This window comes from Chrysochloris asiatica, unplaced genomic scaffold, assembly GCF_000296735.1.
Source record: "Chrysochloris asiatica unplaced genomic scaffold, ChrAsi1.0 scaffold00045, whole genome shotgun sequence".
Lineage (NCBI taxonomy): Eukaryota > Metazoa > Chordata > Mammalia > Afrosoricida > Chrysochloridae > Chrysochloris > Chrysochloris asiatica.
The window spans coordinates 10,071,505-10,086,576 of record NW_006408563.1 but is presented as its reverse complement, the minus strand read 5'-3'; the positions used below and the strand labels follow the sequence as shown (position 1 = coordinate 10,086,576).

The 15,072-nt window shown below is 37.0% G+C and overlaps 1 protein-coding gene across 1 annotated transcript in view; it reads right to left on the bottom strand.

Annotated features, from left to right (window-relative positions):
- Positions 1-1,034: 1,034 nt before the first annotated feature.
- Positions 1,035-15,072, bottom strand: part of LOC102841965 (protein FAM126B-like) — a 58,889-nt gene continuing 44,851 nt past the window's right edge. The window contains exons 8-10 of the mRNA XM_006861988.1: positions 12,599-12,686; positions 9,240-9,399; positions 1,035-3,400 (exon numbers count right to left, since the gene is read on the bottom strand). Of these exons, the coding sequence (XP_006862050.1) occupies positions 2,799-3,400; positions 9,240-9,399; positions 12,599-12,686 (850 nt within the window). The 3' untranslated portion in view covers positions 1,035-2,798. The remainder of the gene's footprint in view (positions 3,401-9,239; positions 9,400-12,598; positions 12,687-15,072) is intronic.

The following is a 15,072-nucleotide window of genomic DNA, read 5'->3' as shown; positions in this document are numbered from 1 at the left end:
ATTGCAGGTCAATCTTTGTAACAACACTGTTGTATATCTCAAACAAACTATTTTAAAATAAATGCCTTTAAAGAATTCAAATGCGTATCAAAAGGCTTGGCTTGTTCCTATCGCGTTTTAACCATGTCTTGCACAGGAAATCTGTTCTAAGAATCTGAATGCAAACTTTTAAATAAGATATTTCTCATTGGTCCTAAATCACATTCCCTTAAAAAATGGAACACAAATGTAGGGTCATAAAACATTAATAGGTATGTATATATACAAAATACCTGCGTATGCATACTGATTAGTGAAATCCTCTAAGTGGAAATGTTTTCAAAAACAATTTTACAGCTATAACATACAATTTCTAACAAAAACCAAGGGGAAGTTTTGTTTTATTATATTTATTACAACTTTGTTATTATTTGACTTTGTGTGTATGTGTGCTTTAACTAGAATTATGCTAGATTTAGATGCCTGTAAATGCATAATTTGTTGAATTTAAACCAATCCTTATACGTAAATCAGGTGGTTATCCCCTAATCCAGCCATGGTCCACATTTTAATCCCTGTTAAAATACTATGCTCTTTTTTTTTTTTTTTTTTACACCTGAAACTTTTCTTTAGTATGTCAGAGACCTTTACATGTCATTTAGTTTGGCTGTTTTTAAAATCATTTTATCGGATATCCCTCAGTCAAACTAAGAAAGGGGACAGCTAAAAAATATTTTTGTGATATATACACCTATATGTACACATACACACACACATACACACATCAATAAATCATCTATCACCTTTCAGCTTTACTACAGACTTTGGCAATGTTATAGATACTAGTTCAGGTTCTAGTTTTGTTTCCATATGAGCTGAAAAATGTTACAGATCACCAAATTCAAACAAGATTATCATTGTTCATATAAAGATTCTAACACAAAGTCCCTTTAAAACCTTTAAAACTGCTCCTGCAACCAATTTAAAAAAAAAAAAAAAAAAAGGGGGGGGGATTTTTAGGTGTGTGTGTGGGGGAAAGCATTTTTATCATTGTTTTATTAATCAAAATCTATTGCAATTTTAATTGGTAAAGTTAAAATTTTTGACTTCAAATTAGGAGAATACTTGATTTCTATAAATTCAGTACACAATTTTTCACAATAATAAAGTAAAAATGCCTATATGTACAAAGCACTAAAAGCTCTGATGTGTTTCATGGAAGGATAACTTAAGACACCTCAACTCACAATTCAGCGATTTCCAAACCCCCAGTAGATTCCCTTCTGTTTCAAGCAGTAGAGCCTGAGATCCAGAAGAGGTTACATATCCTACCAAATCAGAACTAAAAAAAAAAAGTTCTTTTTAACCAATAATGTATTTTTGTAGCCTCTTAGCACTATTACCAAATGCTACTTACATACATACATTCAACAACTAGCTTATTGGCATGATTTCAAATTTTTATAAAAATGAGGAACTTCTGCAGGTATACATGATTAGAAGGTACACAAATTGCATTACATTAAACACAAAGGCAGTGTGGTCCTTGTAGGAGAAATCAAGTCAGTACTCCCTGGTAGAAATGTTCTATAAAAATGTGTCAACATTGAAGCGTCAGTGTTTTCAGCCAATTATCTGTCCCTGATGTATTTCCTTGGAGTATATATATATGTTCTATCAGGACTTCAGGTTTCTTAATCCAAAATCTGACTGAATTAAGGTACATCTAGAAAGCAGCTGAAAGGGTTTCTCCAATAGTCTGACATCACAGAAAGTGGATTGAGAAATCCCTCTCTTTACCTGAAGATGTACTTGTTCTACTTCAGTCATCATCAACTCACAAAGGAAAACAAACAACAAAGAAACCAAGCAAAATATCCTCTACACACACACAGTCCCACACAAGCTAAACAAAAACCACCCCTCCCCCCACAAAACCCCAGCACCAAAGTGTCAATCATTCCTGGGAAATAGAACATGCCCCTTGGATGCTCTGATTTATTAGTTGTTCAAACTTTAAGAACAGAAACGACCCTATGTCCTTATGGGGAGGAGGGAAGACATGTTCATTATGACTATAAAGCCATTGAAAGTGCATTATCAACTACAGAATCAGCTTAGCACCCCCTCTCAAACAGAGGAGGCCACAACTTGATTTGAATGCCTCAGGATTGAACATTTAGGTCCTCAGGATAAAGGAAATGAGGGAAAAGAGATGGGGAAAATAAAAAGCTACCCTCATTTTAATGAAAAATACAGCATTTGGCCACCTTTCCCCGTGTTCTCAAGAAAACAATTGCACAGACTCAGAGAAGTCCAAAGTCATAGCAGAAACTCTGAGGCACTCCTGGTTAAGAGAGAAAAACATATGATCCAGTAATCTTCATAGCTCTATAGATTATGAGAACAAACCCGTTTTTTTTTTTGTTGTTTTTTTTTAAAAACAAAGCCAAAGAATCATTTCATAGGGATCATATACACCATTTCCTCTAATATATCCTCAGTCTCACAGTGTTGAAATGGGACTGATCAGCCTACGATGGATTGCACGTCACCCAAGGAGAAAGAAAGGCAAGGGAAAGGCATACATTTTACACTGCTTCACAAACACATTTACAAGGAAGAGGTGGAAGAGAGAGAGAGGAGAAAAAAGAAAACCTTATTGCTGTTTCCATATAAAATACAGTATGAGGATACCTACACTAAATCAAATCTGATTACAATGACCAATAGTTTCACAATGTGGGATGAAGTGTCTTCTTGCACAATGAAATGTTCAGTTTAAAAGGTAAGCAGAAAGAGGAGAGAGGATGTCAAAGCTACACCTGGGATATTAGCTGCATATTGAAACTTGGGGATCGGGACTGCTTGGTTAAGGGGGCTCCTGGGCTGAGGAGATCTTTACCTTCTCCAGCTTGACCTAGCCGGTCTTCCTGCAGACTGATAGTTGAATAACGATTAGCATTGTTACCGACTAAATTAGTAACTCCCTCAGTGCCAACCCCGATGCTGGTACTTGCTTGGCTGCCATTTACATAGTCAAAAGATTTACTTGAGGAAGCACTGGCTGTCCGGATTAGACTTAAACTATTGGTTTTTGGCACCACCTGGCCAGCAGGCAGGCTCAGGTGTTTCTTCATCGGTGTCAGCTCAATTGAATCTACGCTAAGATCAGCTGGTTGCTGTACATACTGCTTGCGAACTACTGAATCTCGAGGACTTTCATTGGGTTTGATTGCAGAGGTTGTTTCTTTATCCTTGGCCGAACGTCCAGTTGCTACTTTCCTTAAGCTTCCTCTCTGAGAGGAGGAGGATGGTTTGGTCCCAACTGGCTGACTGCTGAGGGAAACCCCTGATGAAAATCCTTCATCTGCATCATTCAGGTTTACAGATTCGTCGCCACCATTTACACCCTCTGCACCTAGAAATAAATCAGAGAGACTCAGCAATAGCTCATTAAACAGGAAGCAGCTGTGATTAACAAGCCTGGCCTTATCTCTTGGGTAATGTTTGCTATAGGGAAATAAACAATCTATACAGAATTCTAATATGATATTTATCCTGCTTATTTAGTTTAATTAACCTAGCTTTTGTAAAACTGTCTGCAATTTAAGAATACTATCCAAATTTTGGCATATAAAATAACCTTAGGTAAAATACAACGTTCTTTTACTGTAAACCTTTAACAATAATATTTTGACAATGTGAAGTTACAATTATCTATTTATTAAAAAAAAAAAAAAAAGTCCTCAAATCTTTCTGAACCACTTTAAGATAGACCATGCAAAAGAAAAAGCCCCTCCTAATTTTAGTTATTCAGAACAACAAAAACTCACTTATCTCTACAGGACAAACTGATCAACTACAATAAAATTTTTTACTCAAAAGTTAACTGCTTCTATGTCACTTTAGAAGCTTTAACATGGAACTAGTAAATCTAAGTCAAGACTGAAAACTCTACAGTGCTCCAGTAACATCATAATCATATTTTATCTTATAGGCATATCTAACTCACTCACATAACTCACTGTTCTCCATATTTGCTTGATATATTAAATGTGAAGAAAATATTTGCCTGACTACTAGGGAGCAGGGTGAGGAAACCAGCAAGGATATTAAACAAGAATTTTTAATTCCCATATAATGTATTGCTATCATACTTCAACTTGAATAAATATATATATATTGTCTTTGGGATTTTCTGAAAATTCAATTTTCTTACTGAGAGTATGATCAACATTCCCTAGGAAAGGAATACATTTGCTTCTTTCAAAAACAGATATTTGTTTGCTACATCATTAAGTTCACTTCCCATACTGCAAGAAAGTTGAACCTGAATCTTTTAGGAAACACAATTCTAAACAAAGATATATGTTATCGAAACAACATATTTATAAAATGCTTAAACATAATATTTTATTTAACATAGTCCCTGGAAAAATTATAGTATTTTCCTAGTTCTATTTTCTCATATGGGTTAGTTATTTCCTTCCTTCCAAAATATCCTTAAAGCAAAAAGCATCTTTTTTATTATATCCAGCAGTTTAATAGTCTTTAATTGTCATGCAAAGCCACATGAAAATGCGTCTACTAAGAACAGTAGCAGCTGACACCATTTCTCTCAACCCATTCCTTCAAAAGAAGAGTACATAATGTACCTCAAAATCAAAACTTTAAACTACACTCAGACAATATCATATTAATAATTTACTTACAATTGGTATAAAGAACTCCAAAATACCCAGAAAAAAGTAGTTACGGGTTCTGAATTAGAATTAGAAATATAAATGTGGGACTGAAAAGAAATGACCATTTGGTATCTGTCAGGAGTGGAGACTGAGAGACTTAGTGCTAGCTTCTGAATCCTGCTACATGCAGATCTGATGCCCAAGCAATCTGGCCATAAAAGTGATAACATAAAAGTCACCATGCAAGAGAATCTTCTGATATTATATGTACTAAGAAATGTTTTTTCATTTTCCAAGCAGTGGAATACCTGTTGCTGTTGTTAAGTGCTGTTGAGTCGGTTCTGACTCATAGCGACCCTATATATGGTTTCTGAGGAGCAGCTGGTGAGTTTGAACTGCCGACCTTGCGGTCCAGTGCTTATGCTCCAACGCCACACCAGGACTCCAGTGGAACACTGACTGTACTTTAACCAAAGGCAGTGTCCTCAGTTTAATAATTTTAATTTCAGCTTTAAAAGTCAAATAGAATGTCACTTGACACTCAGGAGAAAGGCAGGTGACAAAGTTATATCCTCCCTTCACTCTCAACATAAAGCAAGTAAATTCTGACAAGACTGAAGTATTTTCTGTTTAGAACTTTTTGATGAACTCATGTGTTTTCAGTAATGTAAGGAAGCTTTTGGAATGAAATGGGAAAAAAAAGTTTTTGCAGGAAATATGAATTTTAATAAAATTGTGGTTAAGTGCCATCAATCAGTTGCAACTCATAGCGACCCTGTATAGGGTCTATAAGCAGCAGCTGGTGGATTTGAACTGCCAGTCTTGTGGTTCACAGTCCAGTGATGATCCACAGTACCACACCAGAAGTCCTTAATTGTGGGACACATAATTCCCAAGAGGTCTCTGGTATTGGGGTCAATGGAATGAGGCCAGTTTCTTCAGTCACATAGTTATACAGATCTCCACCAGATGGCAGCATGCACTAAAAGTAAGATAGAAGATTCCCCTAAAGCCCAGAGGAGGTAAATGTAGATGGACACTATATACCACAGGTCACAAAAAGGTTAATTTAAAAAGCACTTAAGATAATTGTACTAGAAAATTAGTTTCCTTATAAAAGAAAAGGTACATTATTGATGCTAATCCAAAAGCAACAGCTGATTTCAGAATTACCCAAATTTTTCATTGATTTTTGTTTCTTTCTTCTGTTTAACAAACCTCAAGGAATAAAAAGGCAACTAATTGTATCTCACAATTTTTTTCCTTCTTAATTTTCTGTGTGATAACAATACCAACCATGACCCGGTGATAAGATAGCGAAAAAGGATTCTGTAAGGAACTTTTCTACTCATGCAGCCTTTCTTTAAAATTTAGCTTCTATTAAAGCTAATTTATTTAGATTTGTTGTTGTTAAGTGTCATCTAGTTGTTCCCACCCATAGGGATCCTATGTAAGGTTTCTAAGGTGCGCTTAAACTGCTGACATTGAGATTCAAACTGACTTTGCAGTCCAGCACATTAACTCAGAGTGCCACACCAGGACTCCTTATTTAGACTGTTGTGTTGTGGAGTGCTGCTGAATTGATTCCAACCCATAGCAACTCTGTATAGGGTTTCCGAGGAGCAGCCGGTGAGCTTGAACTGTCAACTTTACAGTTCAAACCAATATTGTAGTCCAGTGCACTAACCCACAGCATCACACCAGGACTCCTTATTTAGATTGTTGTTGTTGTTATGTGCAGTGGAGTCAGTTTCGACTCATAGGGACCCTGTACAGGGTTTCCAAGGCTGTTAATCTTTAAGGGAGCAGAAAGCCTCATCTTTTTCCCACGGAACAGCTGGTAGTTTCGAACTGCTGATCTTGAGGTTCGCAGCCCGATTCGTAACCACTACGCTACCAGAGCTTTTATTTAGAAGGTAAAAAAAAAATATATTGTTAATTTAAACATACTCAAGGAATTTATCATCTTTCCTTACTTATACCTGTACCCTACGCCAACTGAAATCTCATTATCATCAATGTTGTTGTTGTTAACTGCCATCGAGTTGGTTCTGACTCATAGCAACCCCGCATAGGTTTCCAGTATATTATCTCACAGCGCCACACCAGGACTCCATTATTACGAGATATTAACATTAACTACTATTTTGGCTCCTTTTTCCAAGTGTATGACTTTTGAAACACACAATCCTAACTCCATGCTTTCTCGTTCATCAACTGCCAGTTAGCAATAATACTCCAACACTATTACATTGGTAGCAGACACACTTCATTGGCTCATTCAGTCAGCAAGAATGTTGAGAAATAGACGGTTGTTAAAGTTAGGCCAACTCTGGGTTTAACATATACTCATATACCCATTTTTAAATGTGATTAGGCAAGATAAAACTGACCCCAGGGGTAATATAAAGAGCTCATGAAAAACCAAAAGAGGTTTTTGCGGCATCTTCCACAGCCATTTAAAGAATGCTCTCTGCAAAGCAGCACTGACTTCTTTGGGACCCTAGGTCATGCACATGCAACACTGTTAACTGAAGTACGGTCAATCTGGACAAAAGGGCAAGAGAACAGAGGGCAGATTGAGATTCTTACTGAGCATGCTCAAATTCTGAATGCACCAAAAGATCAAGAGACCTCCCCCTAAGGTGGGAGTAACAACTTCATGTATGTTTTGTTTTTAAAATATGTGAAAATATGCAACCTTTTAAAAAATACATGTTGTACTTTATAAATAAGTATAAAGGTTCCACAATAGGATTACAATACACAATGTATATTATTTAATGAAATACAGAAGACATTAAATAATGAAAAAAAACTGATTTGGTAACTATTGCTTTCTCTCATAAAGTCAACTCCTATGGGATTGTATGCAAAACAGCACAAAAATATGTTCCTACCAGAGTATTCTTTTACAAATGGTGGGGGAAAAACTAAAGCAAATTCTCATTTTGAGATACTCACACTGTTTTCTGCTTTGCTTCTCAAAGACCTAGTTGGGTATCTGGCGTCTAAGAAATTTCAATTCTGTTTGGGAACTATGAAATATATCCATAATTTGCATAGTGTGTGCCAGGCTAGCACATTTATGGAATCAATAATTCTCTGAGACCAAGTTACCTTGATCCATTACTTGATCCATGAAAATTCCAATATACTCTTATCACAGGAAAATGAAATTCTTGTGAATTGACCACCTGGGACTAGACAAACACTGATTGGCTCCAATTCAATTTAACTTCTTAAAGAGCATATTAACATTAAAAAACTCTCTTCATGGTATACTACAGGATTATTGTGTAAATAAAATCAGTTCACATTGATTAATAAGGCTCATGCCCACTGGATGCAGTTTTTCTTTCCCTAATATTAGAATAAACATGCTCAGTAATGAAAAAATTCCAAGCTTTTGCAGACCTTTTGGAGACAGGCCCCTGCTTTGTTAGTAGCCATGCCAAGCTGTTCTTTGATCACACAGTGATGCAGACTCCAGGCCAGCACAAGTGGTAACTAAAGATTATACCTGACCTGGGACAAGGCAAATAGGGAAGGTGTGCTTTGCAAGGAGGAGTTAATACACCCCAGGATAGTGGACACACACACTAGAATGGAAAGATGTTCTGCTTGGGGACAGAGAGCCAGGATCCTTCTCCAGCAACTGCCTCACTGACTTCTGCTTCCTCATCTCTGTCCTACCCTCTGTTGTGGCTGCTGCTGAGTTGGGCTCCGGCGAGCCATGCTCAGGGCTCCTGCGCACCAGCACCTCCCCCTCTTGCACACGTTTGATCCCTAGGTCAGTGGAGCCGTGTTGGATCGGGGAGCCAGGAATACTCGAGTCAGCCTCGTTTGAGAAGTCAAAGCCATCTGGGATTCAACATATAAAATTTTAGTGCTTTTGTGCTGCTCTAGTCTTTTCTGAGCATTTTGACCCAGGTAGATAAGAGAATGAATATATGGATATGATATAAACACAAACTATTTATATAGTTACATGTGTGTGCACAGCATGCACACACATAAGGCAGCAGATGAACAATGTGAGATTTGCAAATGGATAGGACAGGGATCATTAAAATAACAATATCTCTTAGGCTAGACAGCTTGACAATTCAAGTACCATATGCCTATGAAATACTGCTGGATTCAGCATTTACCAAAAGAAAAAAACAACAACACAAAAAACAAAGATAAAAATCTAAATACAAGAATCAATTTTGTTAGAGATATCTTACAATTAACCATTAGTTTGGCCAGTTATAGTTTCTCTCCCACAATGCCCATACATGCACCTTTTTTTCAGTATATGACCAAGATTAAAGAGATTTTTTTCCTTAGTGCTATTACTCATTTAAGAAAAGACAAAAATTAGCCTAATTTTATTTCTGTTTTAGCATTCAGAGAGGATCTGAAACACATATATTTAGACTTAAGCATTTACACATTTCTAGTGCTATTTTAAAAACTTTAAAAGAGATTTAGTTTAATTGTATGGGTTGTGGTTAAGATAGCCTGTAAAAACATTTCATAAATTTACTGAAATACATGAATGGACTACGGAGATTTTGCATGTACCTTCTCTCCTCCACCGATGACGACGAATTGAAGCTGTTGTAATTGCAGTACGAGAAATCCTCGGCACTGTTGGAGTGACTTCTACTTTAAGTACTTTCTGGCCTTCTTGTGAAGAATCAGGAGCATCAAATGGTAATGAGTTTTTCATGGCATTGGCAACCTAAAATGATGATATACGGCTACATAGATTTACAATCAACATATACTATCATTATCCTGCTGTTCTTAAGTACTGCCAACTCAGTTCTGACTCTCAGAGATCCTGTGCAGGGTTTCTGAGGAGCAGTTGGTGGGTTGGACCACCGACCTTAGCAATGCAGTGCGTATCCTACAGTGCCACACCAGGACTCCATGCTTATTCTATACTTCCATAATTATTATTAAGCCAGCTGACTCAGAAGAGCTAATTTCTCCACCTTCTGAGCCTCCATAACTCTTGAATATGTTTTTAAAACGTGTTCTTTAAAAGTACAATGTATCAGAAGTGCTTTTACAAAGGAGTTTCCCAAAATCTGTAGAAAAATATAATGAAAAGATCATGGAATTTCTCCATGAACTCTTTGAAGCCTCTTTGTATCTTCATTCTGTAATTTTTGGTCTGGTTTTAGAAATGATTTATTTTTTAAAAACTTTACTCAGATACCCTACTGATTCCTTAAAATTGTTGACTTTCAAAGAGTAAAAACAGCATTCCAAAAAACCAAAATATAATGAAACGATACTGGAACTTCTCCACAAACTCTTTGAAGCCTCCTCGTATCTCCGTTCTGTGTTTCTTTGGTTTGGTTTTTGAAATGATTTGTTTTAAAAAAATTAACATGTGAACACTGAAATAAGAAAACAATGTGTTTCTAACTTTGCAGATGATAATGGTGGGACAAATTCCAGGCGTACTGAGAGAAATTTTCTTTATAGAGGAACAAAGAAAAGGTATCATTTATCAGAATTAAACTTCGCACATTATTTATCATCTGCAAAGTCAGAAACACATTGTTTTCTTATTTCAGTACTTACATGTTAATTTTTCTGAGAAGCAGTTAATGGGTTTGAACTGTTGATATTGTAGTTAGCAGTCAAGAGTTTATCCTACAGTTCCATACCAGGACTCCTGTCATGGGATGGTGGATCATAAAATAAACACATCATCACATGGCTTTGGCAAAGGGATGTTGAGTTGTGTTATTATATTGTCATCAGTAACATAAAGAATGCTTTCCTTTGCCTTCCTTACTCCACTATTTGATATTTACTTTAAAAAAAAAATTGATCATTTACCTTTTGCGGATTTACTTTTATTGGTAAGCAGGTTAGGTGGAAAGAGTATGATATCTATTTATATGGCACAAATATTAATTGGGTTTTTTGGTCATGCCTGCATAGAATAGTTTTCTGTTTGTATTGCTGTTGTTGTTAAGTGCCGTTGAGTCAGCTGTGACTCATAGCGAACCTGTATAGGGTTTCTGAGGAGCGCCTGGTGGGTTTGAACTGCTGACCTTGTGGTTAGCAGTCCAGTGGTGATCCTACAGTTACTTCACAATTAATTTTGTTTTTAAACAGCTAATGGTTTAGAATTTAGATGTCTATGTGGTCTAAGATTGGTCTTTTTTGTGACTTTTCTAATCTCTTAAGCTTATAAGGCCCTCCCTTCTCTAGGAGATTTGAATCAATAAAATTTGAATCAATATTTTAAAACTTTTCTGACTTTTACTTTGTTGTTGTTAGGTGCCATCGAGTCGGTGCCGACTCATAGCGATCTTATGACAGCAGAATGAAACACTGCCCAGTCCTGGCCCAACCTCAGTATTGTTGCCACGCTTGAGCCTACTGATGCTGCCACTTTGTCACTCAGTCTCGTTGGGGGTCTTCCTCCTTTTCTCTGACCCTCCACCTTACCAAACATGATATCCTTCTCCAGCGACTGCTCCCTCCTGACAATATGTCCAGAGTATGAGAGACAAAGTTTGGCAATCCTGGCCTCCAAGGAGCACTCTGGCTGCACTTCTTCCAACACAGATATGTTAGTTCTATGGGCAGCCCATGGCACTTTCAATATTCTCCTCCAACACCATAACTCAAAAGCATCAATTCTTCTACAGTCTTCCTTATTTATCGTCCAACTTTTGCATGCATATGAGGCCAATGAAACTACCATGTCTTGGGTCACGCACACCTTAATCCTCAAGTTGACATCTTGCCTTTCAACACTTTAAAAAGGTCTTGTGCAGCAGATATGCCTAATGCAATACATTATTTGATCTCTTGACTGCTGCATCCGTGAGTGTTGATAGTTGATCCAAGAAGAATGAAGTCCTTGACTACTTCAATCTTTTCTCCATTGATAAGAATGCTGTTTATTGGTCCAATGGTGAGGATTTTTGTTTTCTTTACATTGATATGTAATCAATAGCGAAGGCTGTGGTCTTTGATCTTCATCAGTAAATATTTTAAGTTGAGTTACTGAGTTATTAAGGTTGAATAAATACTTACTCAACCTGTATCCTGAGCAAATAATCCGAGAAGCTGGGTTATATGAAGAAAAACGTGGCATCAGGATTGGAGGAAGACTCATTAACAACCTGTGATATGCAGATGATACAACCTTAATTGCTGAAAGTGAAGAGGACTTTTACTTAAACTTCTTTAATTTATCTGATCTTTTATTTTGGTATGTATCATTATAAAATTATTACATATTGAGGTAGGTAGAGAGGCTCTAAATCAATTTTGCTTTCACCTCAAACAATTAATCAACTGTTATTATAGAATACACCTTTTTCCTCCATTGCTTTGGATTGCCTCATATATTACATTATGGTGTTGGCAAAGAATTGCTGGTGGCTAATGTGTCAGACTGCAAAGTCATTTGAACTGTAAGGCTGGTTGGTGGTTCAAGCTCACCAGCTGCTCCTTGGAAACCCTATACAGGGTCGCTATGGGTCAGAACCAACTCGATGGCACTTAACAACAATAACAACCAGAGGAATTAACAAATTAAATTTGTTTTGGAATAAGTACAGCCAGAATGCTCCTTAGACACAAGGATGGTGAGACTTATACTCTGAACATGTTATAAAGAGGGACCAGACTCTAGAGAAAGATATCATTCTTGGTAAAGTACAAGGTTAGCAAAAAGAGGAAGACCCTTAATGAGATGGACTGGCACAGTGGTTGCAACATAGCAATGATCATTGAGGATTGCACAGGACTGGCGGTGTATCATTCTGTTGTTCAGACGGTTGCTATGAGTTACACCTAACTCGATGGTACCAGAAAACATATGTTGCATATTAAGCTATTTTTTTCAGAAGTGCCTTTTTCAAATACTGATTTTTAGTAAATAAAGAGTAAATATAACTCACCAATAATGGTTGAGAAAAAAGTTCTAGCTGAGCTCTGTAAATGATATCATCAAGGACTTCCTGGCCAAGGTCCCATTGTCCATTATACCTACAAAGAAGCAGATAGTTTATTATCTTTAGTAAATATTTCTAATATTTACTGTTATTAGGTGCCGTTCAGTCAGTTCCAACAACAGAACAAAACACTGCCTGGTCCTGATCATCTCACAATTGTGAAATTTGAGCCCACTACTGCTACAACTGTGTCGATGTCCCTCTGCTGGGACTGGTCCCTCCTGATAACATGTCCTAAGTATGAGAGATGAAGTCTGGTCATTTGGCTTTTAAGGAACATTCTGGTTGTACTTCAAGCACAGACCTGTTTTTTTTTTGGCGGTCCATGGTACCTTGAATATTCTTCTCCAACATCATAAATCAAATGCATCAATTCTTCCATGGTCTTCCTTATTCACAGTTCAACTTTCACATGCACTTGAGGCTATTGGAAATACCACGGCTTGGGTTAGGTGCACCTTACTTCTCCAACTGACATCTTTGCTCTTGAATGTTTTAAAGTGGTCTTGTATAGTAGATTTGCCTAGTGCGATATGTAGTTTGGTTTCTTGACGGCTTCTTCTATGAGTGTAGATGGTGAAACCAAGCAAACGTCAATCTTCTTGCCATTTATCATGATGCTATTTATTAGTCCAGTTGTGAGGATTTTTGTTTTCTTTACATTAAGGTGCAACTCATCTCTAATCTTTAATACAACCTTTTTTATCGCAAGATTTAACTGTTTTTGTCTTGAACAAGTTTTCACATCAATTTTTATATCATTTCATTTAGAATCAACCCTAATTTTGGTTACAAAAACAAAATGTAAATTTCAAATATTAATGTTTTAAGCAGTTTACAGATGTTCATATAAATTGGTTTTTATCATGTGCTGATATTCAAAATAATGCATTCCTGAAAACTCAGGTTATGGATAAGCTTAAAGGTGGCAGAGATACACAGTACTCCAGAATGAGAATGTCACAATTTCTAGATTTTAATTTTAATAACTAGTATTATGGCCATTTAAAAGGTACTAAAAGAAATCCATCCACCACTCGTCTGTCAGTTTGTTGTGCCGTGGTGGCGTGTGAGTTGCTGTGATTCTGAAAGCTATGCCACCAGTATTTTAAATACCAGCAGGGTCACCCATGGTGGACAGGTTTCAGATGAGCTTCCACATGAAGACAGACTAGGAAGAAGGAGTGACGAACTACTTCCAAATATTTAGTCACTGAAAACCTTATGAATAGCAGAGAAACACTGTCAGATATAGTGCCGGAAAATGAGCCCCTCAGGTTGGAAGGCACTCAAAATATGACTGGGGAAGAGATACCTCCTCAAAGTAGAGTTGACTGTGATGACACGAATGGAGTAAAGCCCATGGGAGAAAAGCCCGTGGGACATTCATTTGCTGATGGGGTGCAACTCAAAATGAAGAGAACAGCTGTAAACATCCACTGAAAATCGGAACATGGAATGTACGAAGTATGAACCTGGGAAAATTGGAAGTTGTCAAAAATGAAATGGAATGCACAAACATTGATAGCTTAGGCATTAGTGAACTGAAATGGACTGGTAATGGCAATTTTGAATCTGATGACCACATAGTTTACTATGCCGGAAATGACAAATTGAAGAGGAATGGTGTTCCATTCATCATCAAAAAGAACATATCCAGATCAGTCATGAGGTACAACGCTGTCTGCAATAGGATAATATCCATGCGCCTACAGGGAAGCCCACTTATATACCACTATTATTCAACTTTAAGCACCAACCACTAAAGCCAGTGATGATGAAATAGAATTCTACTAACTTCCTCAATCTGAAATTCATCAAACATGCAATCAAGATGTATTGCTCATTACTGGTGACTGGAATGCAAAGGTTGGGAGCAAAGAGGAAGGATCAGTCAGTAGTTGGAAAATACGGCTTTGGTAATAGAAATGATGCTGGAGAACATATGATAGAATTCTACAAAACCAGTAATTTGTTCCTTTCAAATACCTTCTTTAGACAGCATAAGAGATGACTATACACATGGAACTCACCAAATAGAATACATAGAAATCAAATTGACTACATCTGTGGAAAGAGACGGTGGAAAAGCTCCACATCATCAGTCAAAACATGGCCAGGGGCAGACTGTGGAACAGACCATCAATTGCTCATTTTTAAATTCAAACTGAAGCTGAAGAAAACAAAAACAAGTCCACGGGAGCCAAAATATGATCCTGAATATATCCTACCTGAATTTCGAGATCATCTGAAGAACAGATCTGATACATTAAACACTAAAGACCGAAGACCAGGAGAATTGTGGAATGACATCAAGAACATCATACATGAAGAAAGCAAAATGTCATTGAGAAGACAAGAAAGAAGGAAAAGGTCAAAATGGATGTCAGAAGAGACATTGAAACTTGCTCTCCAGTGCA